The sequence below is a fragment of the Dasypus novemcinctus genome, chromosome 26 (genome assembly GCF_030445035.2).
Source record: "Dasypus novemcinctus isolate mDasNov1 chromosome 26, mDasNov1.1.hap2, whole genome shotgun sequence".
In the NCBI taxonomy this organism is placed as follows: Eukaryota; Metazoa; Chordata; class Mammalia; order Cingulata; family Dasypodidae; genus Dasypus; species Dasypus novemcinctus.
This window is the reverse complement of record NC_080698.1, coordinates 18,033,797-18,051,048: the sequence shown is the minus strand read 5'-3', so window position 1 is coordinate 18,051,048 and position 17,252 is coordinate 18,033,797. Positions and strand designations below refer to the sequence as shown.

Sequence of the window (17,252 nt, the reverse complement as noted above, 5' to 3'; positions counted from 1 at the left end):
CCTTTTTATCAGACATTTATTGGGTGCTTACTGTGATCTATACTGTCCTTGTCCTAAAGAAGCTAATAGCTTAGTGAGGGAAGACAGACATGGGAAATAAATTTCCAAAGAATGTGTTAAAGGCCACACTACATTTTGGAAGTATTTCTGTTAAGCCTCAGTCATTGCCTCACATGAGAGTTTGTCCCTGGTTGTATATGTATATGAATATGTATATGTATATGTATATGCATTTTTTTTTCTGCAGCTTCCCTCCCTTTTTGAGTGCTGATTATAAGAAGATAGTTGAAACAATAGAGACAGTTAAGTACTCTTCCTATTCTATCCCCTTCAACTCAGGGTTAGATGTGATGGTGACAACTGGCAGCGTTTTCCCTCTAAGCCCAGGAAGCCTAGAAACAGGTTTTTCCAAAAGCTGAACGCTGTGGGAATCCATAGCTGATTGTCCAGAGTCTGAAGGGGCCTTTCCTGGGAGAGGAAACTCAGCACAACTCTGCAAAGAGCTGCTGGGCTCCTGCATGGACAGTACTGTTTTTTCTGTATGGGACAAGACAATGGGGGTATTCACAGGCCTGGGTGGTAGATGAAAAGCCTGTGCCATTTAGATCTGTCTTTCATAAAAGTTGATGCTAGAATTCTGTTGTCTCATGCACTGGCCTTGATGGTGGAATTCAGAAGCAGTAAGGCTGCTTTACATGTGTGCCAAATGTGAATCTGTTCTCGTTTGACTTCTTAATAGGTAAGGAAGATGCATTGTCACACTTGACCAAGTACCATTATGCTTTTGATGAAACAGATGAGATAGGCTGGCTTCCTCTGCATAAGGCTGCAGTGCAGTTAAATAGGAACATTCTGGAAATAACCCTGAAAGGTAAACTTCCTTTATAACTCTTCTTGCTACTTCTGAGAAATAAACTTAAAATTCATTTCTAAATCTTAACCTGTATGTTCTAATGGATTTTTTCAGCTTCAAAACCCAGTACGTGGGAGCAAACCACCCACAATGGTGAAACGCCACTTTTTTTGGCTGTCAGCAGTTGTCTCTTAGAAAATGCCAGTTTTCTTCTTCTCAATGGCTGCAATCCAAATGCCAAGAATTTCGAAGGCAATTCTCCTCTTCTTACAGGTAAATTAGCACGTCTATGGAGAAGAGTCTGTGGCTCTGAGTCTCTTCCATGCCCAGGTTTCTGAAGGGCAGTGTTTTGTGCGTCGCTGCAGCACTGTCATCCTGGTCTCAACACAAGTACCTGATTTGCAGGAAGCTGTCCTTGGGCTGGCCTGTGACATGCAACGCTCATTCTGTTCCACGCCTTAACTGAACCAGTTAAGACGTGTAAGAAGGGAGCAGAATAAGAAGCAACAGCCAATGGAAAGACAAGCTAAGTCCTGGTAAAGATGGCAGATTGAACACAAATGACCAATTTTGCTACCTCCTCAATCTTCTCTTAAAGTATAGTTAAGTGTTTTAAAGGCAGGGGTTCTTAACCTTTTTTTGTTCCGTGGACCCCTTTGCCAGTCAGGTGAAAACCACGGACCCTGTACAAAGTCCACACTATTCTGTGTATTATTTAATAAATATATCACAACTGCATCAACACGTCCCCACAAGAATAATGTTTTTTTACATTTCAATTCAAGCTCACTGACTCCTGCTTGAGAACCCCTGTTTTAAAGGGATAGGGAGCAAAAGAATGGGAAGAACAGGAAAGAAGTCACGGGGCAAAACAATGTTTAAAAATTATTAAGAAGCAAGTAGTCAGCTCTTGAGATGGCTTCTCCAGACTCTATCCTGCTGGGACATACTCCTCCCCAGCCCCAGAAGAATTCTAGAGGTTTATTCTCTGGATGGGCTTAAACAGAGGGTCTCTGGCCTGGGGGACAGTAGGCACAGTTGAGGGTGGAAGTAATGTACAAAAACACTGGAGGGATTAGTAGGCCTAGGCTGAGACCTCCCATCCCTCCTGCCCCAACCAGACTCCCGAAAAGCTGGTAGTCTGACCTCCATTACCGTCTGGGTAGAAACTTCTCTGAAGAATTTGACTAGCCCAAGAAGAAAGACCTACAAATACTGACTGGTGGTTCCCCAACAAATTGCCCAGACATATAACCACAGTTACGCACAGTCCAAAAGCCCCACCTACTTAGCGTTTCTAATCAGCACTGTAGTCCTCAGCTCTTAAACACAAGCAGACAGCCAAGGACTACAAGGCATTTGAGGAAAGTCTTCAGTATGATAGACCAACAAATAGAGATAAATAACCTGGAGGAAACAGATTGTTTAGGGAAAAGAAAATGTAGGGGAAAGCTATCAGATATTTCTCAGAGACATTAATAAAATAAGAACGGGATGCTATAAAAAATATCAAGGAAACAAATGAGCTCTTAAAATAAAAATATCATGTAGAAATAAAGTGAAAGTGAATTTTGAAAGTTCAGGAGACTTTCCAGAAGAAGATAAGACATGGAAATAGGAAAGAAAAGAGAAAAATTAGAGGGATAATTCAAGAACAGCAATGTGAATAATAGGAATGCTAGAAAGAACAGACAAACGGAGGCAAGGTATCATCAATGAAATGTTAAGAAAATGATTTCCTAAAATGAAGGACAAGTGTATCCAGATATAAAAGGTCCACTATGTGCCCAGCTCAGTAAATAAAAAAAAAAAAAAGACCTAACACTCTCGACTTTTTAGGAGCAGAATTCATACTGACTTAATATCCTGGCAACTAACAAGATTCCTCAAACACAGTCAGCATCAATAATTAATGAAAGGATTGACAGATGGATAAATCCAGATGTTTTAAGATTTCAAAGGTCATTATCCAAACATGAATTAACACCATAAAGTGCAAAAGTCAATGATTAGAAAATTCTTGCCAATAAAATGTGAGGGTAAAAAAATTTCCTCCAAAATTAAGATACTAGAAATAAATAATGCAAGGGTAGATATGAGAATGCTAACAAAGGTCAGTTGGGGATTATGGGTCATTTTTTCTGCATATATCTTCTAACTTCATTGAACAAAAGCCCCTTTCATTTTTTTTTTTTTTAACCCTGATTGCCCACACAAGTAGTCAGCTCAATAGCCTGCCAATTCCACTGCTTTGTGTCTCACTCTCACCGTTCTCTCATTTCTGCTACCTGGGACTAACCCTGCCGGTAGTTTTACCTGTATACATGTATTTGTCCCAGGTCTTGCTTTTAGGGAACAAACTAAGACATGCTTCTTGGAATACTTCTGGAATACTTCCGTCCCATGAGCAAGACATAATCTCATGTTCCCTTCAATTATTTTATTAACATTTTATTAAAGTTATTAATTTTATTAACCTTTCCCCCAAATTTTGGAATTGCTTCCTGTGGCATCTACATCCCCCTTATGCAACTCCTTATATTTCAGGCCTTTTACAGCAACATCTCATTATGACTACCCTTATCACTGTATGATTACAATTAAATGATCAATTGTTGAAATTCAAAGCCAGAATATAGGACAATCCTCCTGAGCACTATGACCTAAGATGCAGAGTTTTGTCCACATTTTCAAAGTGAATATCTCTATGTGCAAAAACGATTATGGTATATAATTGGGAAATAAAAAAACTTCTCTAGGATTTCAAACTATTTCAACAGGGTTATTTTTAAATTTCAGTTAGATCAATATTTACTATGAGTATTGCCTGCTTCAGATCAGAATCATATAGTAAACTATGATTACTTAATCTGTATTGTATAACTTTTTGTTTTCCTTGGATTTTATAATTTTCTTATCCTTTTCTTGATTTTTTTTTGTATTGTTCCTATCACTAAAGCATCCTCCACCTCTTCAGCAGTTGTCTAGCTATCTTTATAAGATGTTCAGTCCATCAAATACTCTAACAATTTTATTTCCCTGAAGAAGAATCACCAAGGACAATAGTTTTCAAATTTGTGCGTTCATCAGAATTACTTGGAGGGCTTATTGCAACACAGATTGCTAGTCCCACTTGCAAAGATTCAGGTGTTCTGAGGTGGGGTCTCAGACATTACTTTTTTTACAGAGTCTTCAAAAGTAAGACTATAACCCTATATTGATGGAAATGATTTTATTTGATAATTCACTTTTTTATATATGGGTGTTCATTTTATTTTGTTTTTATTTTTGCAAGCACTCCCTTCTCCCCTTCCTGCCCTTCCCTGTAATCTCTACTCTGCTTTCTATCTCTGTGAACTTGCTATTACTAGTCATCTTATAAGTGATAATCATACAATTTTTGTCCTTAGGTTTCTTGCTTATTTCACTGAGCATAATATCTTCAAGATTCTTCCATATTGCAGCATGTCTCAAAGCTTCATTCTTTCTTTTAGCCAAATAATATTCCATTGAGTATCTGTGCCATATTTTGTTTATCCATTTATGTGCTGATGGACATTTAGGTTGTTTTCTACCTTTGAGCTGTTGTGATTAATGCTGCTTATAAGCACTGGTGTACAAGTTTCTGCTTGTGATCCTATTTTTACTCTTCTTGTGTATATAACTAGAAATGGGGTTGCCAATCAAATGTAATTCTATATTTAACTTTTTGAGGGACCACCCTATTGGTTTCCACAGCAGATGCACCATTTTACATTCCCACCAACAATGCACTAGAGTTCCAATTACTCTGCATCCTCTCCAACACTTGTTATTTTTCCCTATTTTTATTAATAGCCATTCTTGTGGGTATGAAATGGTATTCATTGTGGGTTTTTTTGGTTATATATATATTTTTTTTAATTAAAAAATAAATTTTATCAATACATATTAATAAAGCATACAATTCATCCAAAGTGTACAGTCAATAGTATTTGGTATAATCACATAGTTGTGCATTCATCTCTTCAATCATTATTAAAGTATTTTCATTATTTCAATAATAATAATAAACAAAAAGCAGACAAACAATAAAATTCCTCACTTCTCAATCTCTCTATGCTTCCCCCACTATACATAGCTGGTGTTTCTAGCTATTCAAAATATATAATCAATGGCTTTTGGTAAAATCACAATGTTGTACATTTATCATCTCAAGAATTTTAGAATACTTTCATTATTCCAAAAAGAAAGACTCCATACCCCTTAGCATTCCTTCCTCAGATCTATGTAACCACTACTCTCATTTCATTTTTATAAATTGATTTATATTTATATTTCATATAAATGGAATCATACAATAGGTAGTACTCTATGTCTGGTCTCTTTCACTTAGTATAATTTTTTTTGTCTCACTAACATTTTGTATTATTAACTTGCATTTGTTCATTCTCAAAGAAAAAGTCTTACATATGCATTTCTACCCATATTCATATATCACATAATATATTTAAATTTCACATAAAATATTTAGTTCATAATAGGGCAATCATACAGTATTTGTCCTTTTTTGTCTTGCTTGTGTCATTCAACATAGTGTTGCACCTCAAAGGACTTTGTCAAAAGGGTAAAAAGGCAGCTGACTCAATGGGAAAAAATATTTGGCAATTACATATCTGGTAAGGGTTTAATATCCATGATATATAAGGAGATCATAAAACTGCAATAAAAAGACAAAGTATCTGATTTTAAAATGGGCAAAAAACTTGAAAAGACAACCGTCTAAAGAAAAAATACAAATGGCAAAGAAACACATGAAAAAAAAATGTTCAACATCACTAGCAATTAGGGAAATGCAAATCAAAACTACAATGAGATATCATTTCACACCTATTAGACTGGTCACTATTAAAAAGTAAGAAAACTGCGAATGTTGGAGAGGATGTGGAAAGATAGGAGCTGTTGGTGGGAACGCAGAATGGTACAGCCACTGTGGAGGAAGGTTTGGCAGTTCCTAAGGAAGTTGAATATAGACTTGCCATGGGACCCAGCAAATACCATTTCTAGGTATACACCCAGAAGAGCTGAGAGCAGTGACACGAATAGTTATCTGCACACTGACGTTCATAGCAGCATTATTCACAATAGTCAAATGATGAATGGATAAACAAATTGAGGCATATACACACAATGGAATATTATTCAGTGGTAAGAAGAAATGAAGTCTCATTGTGGTTTTAATGTGCATGTCCTTAATATCTAATAAGTTTAAGCATCTTTTCATGTATATCTTCCTTGGGGAAATACTTATTCAAATCCTTTGCTCACTTTTTAATTGGTTTGTCTTTTTGTTGTTGTTTTATAAAAGTTATTTGTATATTCTGGGTATTAACCCTTATTCTATATATGGCTTGAAACTATTTTCTCCCATTCTGTAGATTGTCATTTCACTTTTTTGATAATTTCCTTTGCACAGAAGTTTTTAATTTTGATGAAATCAAATTTATTTTTTGTTTTGTTGCTCATGCTTTTGGTGACATATATAAGAAGCCATTGCTAAATCCCGGGTCCTGTAGATTTGTCCCTCTTATCCCCTAAAAGTTTCATAGTTGTAGCTCTTACATTTGTGACCTTGGTCCATTTTGAGTTTACTTTTTATATGGTGTGAGGTAAGGGTCTAACTTCATTTTCTGCATGTTGATATCCAGTTTTCCCAACACCATTTGTTGAGGAAACTTTTATTTCCCTTCTGCATGTGCTTAGCACCCTTGTCAAAAACCAATTGGCCATAGATGTGTGGATTTATTTCTGGACTTTCAATTCTGTTCCACTAATCTGTCTGTCTTTGTGCCAGTCCCACACTATTTTGATTCCTGTCATTTTGAAATACAATTTGAAATCTGGAAGTGTGAGTCCTCCAACCCTTTTCTTTTTCAAGATTGTTTTGGTTATTCAGGGCCCCTTGCAATTCCATATAAATTTGAGGATTGGCTTTTCCACTTCTGAAAAAAAGACTGCTGGAATTCTAATTAGTGTTGCATTCAATTTGTTTATTGTTCTGGGTTTATGGATATATTAACAATGCTAACTCTTCCAATTCATGAACATGGGATGTCTTGTCATTTAATTAGGTCTTCTTTAATTTCCTTTGGCAGTGTTTTGTAGTTTTTGGCATACAAGTCTTTTGAACCCTTAGTTAAACTTGCCCCTAGATATTTTATTCTTTTAGATGCTATTATACGTGGAATTATTTTAATATCTTCTTTGGATTGTTCATTGCTAGTGTATATGACAAACCTATTTTATAATAGTAATAAATCATAGAAACCTTAAAAGACCCACGCAGTCACCATGGATATAGAGACACTTCTACTAGCTTTCTGAGAGAGAAAAAAATTAACACATCATATACAAAATTTGACAAATCAGAAAGTCTTCAGACTTCTCAACAGTAACAAGATGCTTAAAAGATACTGGTGAATAGGTCTGCAAATCCTTAGGGAAAATTACTTCCAATTTAGAATCCTATATTCATCAAACTGTCTATCAAATATAGAGGAGAATTAAAGATATAGAAGACAGATTTTCAGACATAGAAGATCTCGAAATGTTGCCTCTCACACACCCTTTCTAAGAAAGTTAATGAAACATGTGCTCTACTAAAACATGGGAATAAACTAGAAAGAAAACTTGGGATCTAGAGAACAGAAGATCCAACACAGAGGAGGAAGAGAGATCCTAGGATGACAACATGTTATTAGGCCCTGAGCTCAGCCTACCAGATTGCAAGAGGCCAGGAGGTCCCAGGTAGAGACCACAATGGGATACAGATGAATGTCTTGAAAGGAGATTTTTTTTTTTATTTTATTTTATTTATTCATTTTTTTAAAAACATTACATTCAAAAAATATGAGGTCCCCATTCACCCCCACCACCACCCCACCACTCCCCCCACAGTAACACTCTCCCCCATCATCTTGACACATCCACTGCATCTGGTGAGTACATCTCTGGGCATTGCTGCACCCCATGGCCAGTGGTCCACACCATAGCCCACACTCTCCCACGTTCCATCCAGTGGGCCATGGGAGGACATACAATGTCCGGCAATTGTCCCTGCAGCACCACCCAGGACAACTCCAAGTCCCGATAATGCCTCCACATCTCATCTCTTCCTCCCATTCCCCGCACCCAGCAGCCACCTGGCCACTTTTTCCACACCAATGCCACATTTTCTCGATTATTAACCACAATAGTTCATGAATAGAATATCATTAAGTCCGCTCTAATCCTTACTGTATTCCTCCTTCCTGTGGACCTTGGCTTGGTTGTGTCCATTCCACATCTATGTCAAGAGGGGGCTTAGATTCCACATGGATACTGGATGCAATCCTCCTGCTTTCACTCTAGGCTCCATGGTGTGGTGGTTGACATTCGTCAATTCCATGTTAGCTGAGTGGGGTAAGTCCAATAAACCAGAGTGTAGGAGCTGAAGTATGTTGAGGCTCAGGGCCTGGCTATCATATTGTCAGTCCAGAGATTCAAATCCCCTAGATATATCTTAAACCCCAGCACCAACTATAATTCCAGTAAAGTAGCATGAAAAGCTTGTGAAAAGAGATCCCATCTGAGTCCAGCTCCATCACGCAGAAACACCAACTCCAAAGAAGGGCCAACTGACATGGCAGTGAACTCCATCTGCCATGACCATAGAACCTGTGGGTCTCTTTAGCCCTCAAAAGGACCAATACCTGGGGTTGTATCTACTTTATCTGTCTCTGAGACTCTGTTCAGGTGTGCATAAGGGCAATCCTTCTGAAAACCTCCAGACTCTTTTTTAGGGACTCATAGCCATATAAACTCATTTGTCCTTTCCATTTCCCCCTTACTTTAGGTGAAACAGCATTTTTAACTCCTGTTATTATATGTAGACAGGGATATTCTGCTGGTCCACGTTGAACCTTTAATTCAAGGTCATTTTCTAGCTTTGTCATCAACTGGTACTTGGTAGTGATCCCTCGGTGCCAGGGAGGCTCATCCCCAAGTGTCATGTCCCATGCTGGGGGGAAGGCATTGCATTTACATACTGAGTTTGGCTTCAAGACTGGCCACATTTGAGTAACACGGAGGCTGTCAGGAGGGAACTCCTAGGCACAGTGCTGCTCTAGGCCTTGTTCTTATTTCAGGTGTATAGGCTCACAAGCATAGTCATTAGTATCAGGGGCTCACTGTTGGACCCTCATTCCTTCCTGGTCCTTGCTGTTGCACCTGGGGGACTGCCACTGCTCCCCTAGGGACCACGACAGAGCCCCCCCCCCCCCCAGCCAGGAACCCAGTACCTGCCCCCCAGCTGTTGTTTTTCATTGTTTCCACTATGAGTATATCCAAACATTTCCATGCACCCTGGACACATGCCCTGTATAACTCCCTGTCAATCATATGTCCCCTGTCAATAACATCCCATACCAGTATTCCTCCGCTGCCATTGTTTGAACCACTCTGTGATCCAAAACTTCCTGAAAAGTGAAGCCCAATATAATGCCAGGTTCCCTTAATAGTAAAATGGAATATAGCGATGAGTTTAAAGGTTAGATATAGAATACATATTGATTTGGAAAAATTCTACATCCTATCTTTTTCTTTTCTTTTTTCCTAATTATTGAGCTTCTCTTTACAAGACCCATAGATCACAGTAATTCATATATACAATATACAGTACTCCCACATATCCATTATAAAACATTTTCCCTTCCACAGCGATAATCTTTTAACTTATTCATATCATTTTTACTGAAACTGATGTACAGATATTGAGACAATAGCTTTCAAGCAAGATAACATTTGTGTTTACATTGTGGTTTATACTTTAGGCTATACAGTTTTCTAATTTTTTAGTTATCCTATGTTTTACATTATGGTTTACATTATTAGTCTGTCATCCCCTATATGTTTTTGGTGTAATATTACCTGTTTTATATCCATCCTTGTGTACTCTTGTGAAACACTTCTTTTGCCCTCACAGTTACTTTGGTTCCATCTATTCAATATCTATTTCCCCCTCCCCTTGGGGCCCACAGTGACAGTCAATCTTCATTTCTTGAGGAGCCATGTTCAGAGATACTTGCAACAGTGTTGAGGGCTTGACTTGCTCAACTGCCCTAATGCCCTGGGAGCCACCATTTCTCTTGAGAGATACAGTTCCCTCTATTTGATGGCATTAGTCCTCCCCAGGATGTGGGTCTACCTTCACTCTCATTATATGGGTCTCTACCCAATGGTATAGCCCACTCTGGCAAAATGAGCATTCAGATATTCCCTAGGAGTCTGTCCTGCGTCAGATTATCCCCTTTGAGTATCTTAAACAGGTAACTTTACTAATTATATTTTGAAAAGGTTTTCTCAGCATTATACTCTCAACCAACACCTGACAATCTCCTATGTTCGTATGTTGCCCCACCCTCCCCCCAATTTCTTGAGCAATATTACCCATCCGCCCATCCCTAGCCCCTCTCAAACCCGCAAAGCCCCACCCAAAGGTAACCCTATGCCCCCATTTTATCCCTTCCTTGTACACATACTTACCTCCAGCTTATCATAGATTTCACCCATGTAGATGTCAGCTTACATCCTTCCTCTACCACCCAAATTCCTGTAAGTCTATCATCCAGTCTCTAGCTCTCTGAGGCAGCTTGCTAATTTCATATCATTGAGGTCATGTAGTATTTGTCCTTCAATGCCTGGGTTGCTTCACTCAACATAAGGTTCTCAAGATTCATCCATGTTATCACGTGTATTTGTAGTGTATTTGTTCTTAAAGCCAAGTAGTATTCCATTGTATGTATATACCACATTTTATTGATCCACTCATCTGTTCATGGGCATTTGGGTTGATTCCAACTTTTGGCGATAGTGAACAATGCTGCTATGAACATTGGTGTGCATATATTGGTTTGTGTCCTTGTTTTCAATTCTGCTGGGTATATATCCATGAGTGGTATTGCTGGGTCATATGGCAAATCTATGGTTAGTTTTTTGAGAAACCGCCAAACTGTCCTCCAGAATGGTTGGATCCTTCTGCATTCCCACCAGCAGTGGATGAGTGTTCCCATTTCTTCACATCCTCTCTAGCATTTGTATTCTTCTGTTTTTTTCATAGCTGCCAATCTTATGGGAGTAAGATGGTATCTCATTGTAGTTTTGATTTGCGTTTCCCTGATAGCTAAAGATTTGGAACATTTCTTCATGTGCTTTTTAGCCATTTGTATTTCTTCTTTGGAGAGGTGTCTGTTTAAATTTTTTTTTAAATGGGTTGTTTGTCTTTTTATTTTCAAGATATAGGAGTTCTTTATATATGCAAGTTATAAGTCTCTTATCAGATATATGGTTGCCAAATATTTTCTTCCATTGTGCAGGCTCCCTTTTTACTTTCTTGAGAAACTCCTTTGAGGTGCAGAAGGCTTTAATTTTGAGGAAGTCCCATTTATCTATTTGTTCTTTTGCTGCTTGTGCTTTTGGTGTGATGTTCATGAAGCCATTTCCTATTACAAGGTCTTGTAGATGTTTCCTTACATTGCTTTCCAAGGTCTTTATGGTCTTGGCTCTTATATTTAGGTCTTTGATCCATCTTGAGTTGATCTTTGCATAAGGTATGAGATGGTAATCCTCTTTCATTCTTCTACATATGGATATCCAGTTCTCCAGGCACCATTTGAGATGGTTTGGTGGCTTTATTGAATATTATACAGTTATATATATGAGATTCTATATCAGAACTTTCAATTCGATTCCATTGGTCTGTATGTCTCTCCTTATGCCAATACCATGCTGTTTTCACTACTGTAGCTTTGTAGTATGTTTTGAAGTCAGGTAGTGTAATTCCTCCAATTTCATTTTTCTTTTTCTATATGTCTTTGGCTATTTGGGGCCTCTTTCCTTTCCAAATAAATTTCATAGTTAGTTTTTCTAGTTCCTTAAAGGCTGTGTTGATTTTTATTGGGATTGCATTGAATGTGTATATCAGTTTTGGCAGGATAGACATCTTAATAATATTTAGTCTTCCTATCCATGAACAGGGAATATTCTTCCATTTATTTAGGTCTTCTTTGATTTCCTTGAACAGTCTTGTATAGTTCTCGGTGTATAAGTTTTTTACATCTTTAGTTAAATTTATTCCTAAATATTTGATTTTTTAATTTACTATAGTGAATGGTATTCATTTCTTGATTTCCTCCTGATCTTGCTCATTATTGGTGTACAGAAATGCTACTGATTTTTGCACATTGCTCTTATAATCTGCGACTTTACTAAACTCATTTATGAGTTCTAGAAGCTTTGTTGTAGACCTCTCAGGGTTTTCTATGTATAGGATCATGTCATCAGCAAATAATGAAATTTTGACTTCTTCCTTTCCAAATTGAATGCCTTTTATATCTGGTTCTTGCCTCAGTGCACGAGCAAGTACTTCTAAGACAATGTTAAATAGAAGGGGAGAGAGTGGGCATCCTTGTCTTGTTCCTGACTTTATAGGGAAGGATTTTAGGATTTCTCCATTGTAAACAATGTTGGCTGTAGGTTTTTCATATATACTCTTTATCATGTTCAAAAAATTTCCTTGTATTCCGATCTTTTGGAGTGTTTTTATCAAGAAAGGGTGTTGTATTTTGTCAAATGCTTTTTCTGCATCTATAGATATAATCATGTGATTTATTTCCTTCAATCTGTTTATATGATGTATTACATTGATTGATTTTCTTATGTTGAACCATCCTTGCATACCTGGAATGAATCCCACTTGGTCGTGGTGTATAATTCATTTAATGTGTTGTTGAATACGATTAGCAAGTATTTTGTTAAGTATTCTTGCATCTAGGTTCATTAGAGAAATTGGTCTGTCATTTTCCTTACTTGTGGTGTCTTTGTTTGGCTTTGGTACTAGGGTAATGTTGGCATCATAGAATGAGTTAGGCAATGTTCCTTCTGTTTCGATTTTTTGGAAGAGTTTCAGCAAGATTGGTGTTAGCTCTTTCCGGAATGTCTTGTAGAATTCACCTGTGAAGCCTTCTGGCCCTGGGCTCTTCTTAGTTGGGAGGTTTTTAATGACTGATTCTATCTCTTTACTTGCGATTGGTTTGTTGAGATCATCAATTTCTTCTTTCGTCAATATAGGCTGCTTATGTGGAATTTGTCCATTTCCTCTGAATTGTCATTTTTGTTGGAATATAGTTTTTCAAAGTATCCTCTTATGATAGTCTTTATTTCTGTGGGGTCAGTGGTGATTTCTCCTTTCTCATTTCTTATTTTGTGTATTTGCATCTTCTCTCTTTTTTCCTTTGTTAGTCTTGCTAAAGGTTTGTCAATTTTATTGATCTTCTCAAAAAACCAGCTCTTGGTCTTGTTTATCTTTTCAAGTGCTTTCTTATTTTCTATTTCATTTAGTTCTGCTCTTATCTTTGTTCTTTCTTTCTTTCTTCTTCCTGTGGGAATACCTTGTTGTTTTTTTACTAATTCCTCCAAATGTGCAGTTAGTTCTTCAATTTTTGCTCTTTCTTCTTCTTTGATGTATGAATTTATGGCTATAAATTTCCCTCTCAGTATTGCTTTTGCTGCATACCATAAATTTTGGTATGTTGTGTTATCATTATCATTTGATTCAAGGTAGTCATTGATTTCTTTTGAGATTTCCTCTTTGACCCACTGTTTTTCTAAGAGTGTGCTGTTTAATTTCCGTATCTTGGTGTGAAATCTGGGCCTCTGGCCCTTGCAGATTTCCAGCTTCACTCCACTGTGGTCAGAGATATTATTTTGTATGATTTCAATCTTTCTGAATTCATTAAGCCTTTCTTTGTGGCCTAGCATATGGTCTATCTTGGAGAATGATCCATGTGCACTTGAGAAAAATGTATATCCTGCTGTGTTTGGGTGTTATGATCTATATATGTCTATTAGATCCAGCTCCTCTAATATACTGTTCAAATATTTTCTTTAGTGATTCTCTTTTGAGATGTTCTGTCCATAGTTGATAGTGGTGTATTAAAATCCCCCACTATAATTGTAGATGCATCTATTCTTTCACTTAGTTTTTCCAGTGTTTGCCTCACGTATTTAGAGGCACCCTTGTTAGGAGAATAAATATTTATGATTGTTCGTTCTTCTTGAGAGATTGTCCCTTTCACTAAGATGTAGTATCCTTTGTCTCTCACAATTGTTTTGCATTTAAAGTCTATTTTGTCTGATATTAATATAGCTGCTCCTCCCTTTTTTTGGTTATTGTTTGCTTGTAAGACTGTTTTCCAACCATTCACTTTTAGCCTCCATGAATCTCTGGGTCTAAGATGTGTCTCTTGTAGACAGCATATAGATGGGTCATATTTCCTTATCCAATGTCCCAGTCTGAATCTTTTGATAGGTGAGTTTAATCCATTGACATTCAGTGTTATTACTTTCAAGGAATTATTTATGTTAGCCATATTTTGATTGGACTTGTGTTTGTCATATTTTGTTTGGTTTTTTTTTTTTCTTCTCTTTTTGTCTTTTTTGTTGCCCTTACACTCTCCTCCAATTCTGCCTGTCCTGTTTTTTCCTTTCTTCCTGCAGAACTCCCTTTAGAATTTCTTGAAGGGGAGGTTTCTTGTTGGCATACTTTTTCAATTTCTGTTTATCTGTGAATATTTGAACTCTCCATCATTTTTGAATGCTAGTTTAGCTGGATAGAGTATTCTTGGTTGGAAATTGTTTTCTTTTAGTATCTTGACTATATCATACCACTGCCTTCTTGCATCCATGGTTTGAAAGGAGATTTAGAAAACTGGCAGAGAGTCTGGGGTTGAATTAATGATAAGTAAATTGGAAACAGGGAGGGGGGAAGGGGCAAAAAATAAATAAATTGGAAAGTAAGCAAATGAAAAAACATGACAAGTTTAACTCTAGGGAGAATAAAAAGATGTGCAGGAAAGAATCTATAATTATAATTTACTACACAGTCCAGCTTTGAATAGCAAACATCAAAATAATGTAAACACCAAATAATGATCTAACAAATTATACTATAAAAATATTGGCAGGATGGAAGAATAAGAAATGTGTATGTATGGAGGGATGGGGAGGAAAGTTAAATTCTCATTTTCTGTGGTATGAAATCATTAAGTAAAACCAAACAAAAACTCAAAAAGTAGCAGTACACATAGGTTATTCAGAAATATAGATGTTAATAGCAAATAATTGGCTAAAAGATGCCTCTGAGGAAGGGGACATAAGGATGGGGGAAGGGGTGGCAGACTGCTATAGTAACTCTTTTAACATCTTTTAACACTTGTGTAACTTTTATTAAAATATAAACTAGAGATTTAAAACAAAAAAAGTATAGCAACAGAGTGCTGCAAACTGGGATTCTGGGTCCCTTCTTATTTTATTCCAAGATGCCTTCTCTAAGGTTTTTATTTGTCAAAAAAACAAACAAACAAAAACAACAACAGGAAAAAAAAAACAGCACTAAGTAGAAGAGACGTCTCTGACAAAGCAGCTTATAAACTATAAAGCACCATATAGCATAATGTAGTGAATTGAACACTGGCTTAGGTCTCATCTCTCTAGTTTCCTCATCTTATATAAGATAGAATAATAGTAGCATGTATCGTGTGCATGTAAAAGTCACATATGCACATATGTAAAGCTGTGATGATGATAGACCCTCACATAGAGCTGATTTTCCTTTCTTGACTTCTGCCTATTTGACAGGTCAAATGATTCCATTTCTGTGGCACCTAAAAAGCATTTCCCAGTTGATAGAGCTCAGAAAATGCTGGGTTAAACAAAGTTAAGCAAGTTAATTGCATGATTTCTCAGTTTTCAATATTCCAATTGCAAAGTGAAAATTTAAGAGGGAGATAGAATATTCAATGTTCCCAACCCTTTTATTGTATTTTATTTTTTAATACTACAGAATCATTTCCTTCACAGAGACCGTCAAGGAGCCCTCTGCAGAACACGCTTTAGGAAATACAGGCCAAAATCATTGTTTCCAAGGGCTCAGTCACTCACTCAAACATCATCCATATTTAAATTACAGTTTAATCATTTATTTCCTTCAGTTTTCTTCTTTTAAAACAATTACAGCATTCCCAGAACTATAGTTGGTACTTAAGTTCCCATTTTCTGAAGATGATAAAGATAATAAATGGAAATTTTATGTTTGTGTTTCAACCCCATAAGCAGCCAATAGGCAATGAATAATGGTTTGACTTACAAAAAAGCAATTAGCCCATTGATGTAAAACACTGTTAGTATTATTTTCTATTTGCCTTATCTTACCCTCTCTTTCCCAAATACAAAATGCCAGCACGTGGGGACAGGTAGGGATTGCTTAAGAAGCCTGAGCTAATATTCTGGCCTTAACTTCCTGGTAGGCCTAACGCTCACCTCACTTCTGACTTCCAGCTGTTCTTCGTGACTCCTACGACATGGCCGCCTTACTGATCAGCCATGGAGCGAATGTCAATCTGCGGTGTGCCAATGAGAGGACAGCGCTCCATGAAGCTGCCAAGCTGGGCAGGCAGGACATGGTGAAGCTTATGCTGGCTTCTGGGGCACACCCTGACCCACAGAGCTCCTATGGATTTACTCCTCTTGCTCTTGCTGCCCAAAGTGGACAGACTGAAATCATGGAACTATTACTCCAGAAAGGCAAGATTTCTCATACGGTCAGCATACCACCAGGTGTAACACGATCCAAAAGTTCTCCTCGCAATGGAGAGCTTCAAAATAATGGAAATCAGCATTTTATTTAAGCCTAATATAAATGCCTGCTAAGTTATGAGTGAATGCTAGCTACTGAAAAGCCTACAGTAGTCAGAGATTGAATTTTTTATTTGATGTGAATTAATTTCCCTAAAAAAATTTTTTTAATTACATTCAGAAAATATGAGGTCCCCATAAACCCCCCACCCCCCTCAACCCACTTCTCCCCCCGTAGCAACAATCTCCTCCATCATCATGAGACATTTATTGCATTTGGTGAATACCTAAAATTAGTATGATGCAGTTACTCTTTTACTTAATGTACCCTGACTGTACCAAGAGAATAGTTGTTTTTGAACTTTTTGCATGTTGTTCTTTTCTGGAATTATGAAGCAAAGACCCTGCAACATAACCTACCTGTTGTCTCTGCTTAAATTAAGTCATGAGGCAGTCTGATCTGTTATCAGTGACTTCAATTGTTAGGAAATTCTTCCTGATTTCTTCTCTTTTGGTCCCAGTTCTCCAGACATTAAGCCACAAATGTTGCCTCAAGTAATCCTCTAAAAATTCTCTGTGGTAGGTATCATTTTGTGCTTTAGGAAGATGAGGGTCAGACATGGAACCAGATGCCTTCAGTCAATGCTGTAGTTGTAGTCATTTTAGCTTCTGGGTTAAAGGCAGAGACCCT

At 37.2% G+C, this 17,252-nt stretch overlaps 1 protein-coding gene across 1 annotated transcript in view; it reads left to right on the top strand.

Moving 5' to 3' along the window:
* The window catches only part of ASB14 (ankyrin repeat and SOCS box containing 14), a 29,009-nt gene that overhangs the window by 4,965 nt on the left and 6,792 nt on the right, over positions 1–17,252 (top strand). Inside the window, exons 3-6 of the mRNA XM_012528252.4 lie at positions 248–303; positions 740–871; positions 968–1,126; positions 16,265–16,510. Coding sequence (XP_012383706.1) covers positions 248–303; positions 740–871; positions 968–1,126; positions 16,265–16,510 — 593 coding nt within the window. The remainder of the gene's footprint in view (positions 1–247; positions 304–739; positions 872–967; positions 1,127–16,264; positions 16,511–17,252) is intronic.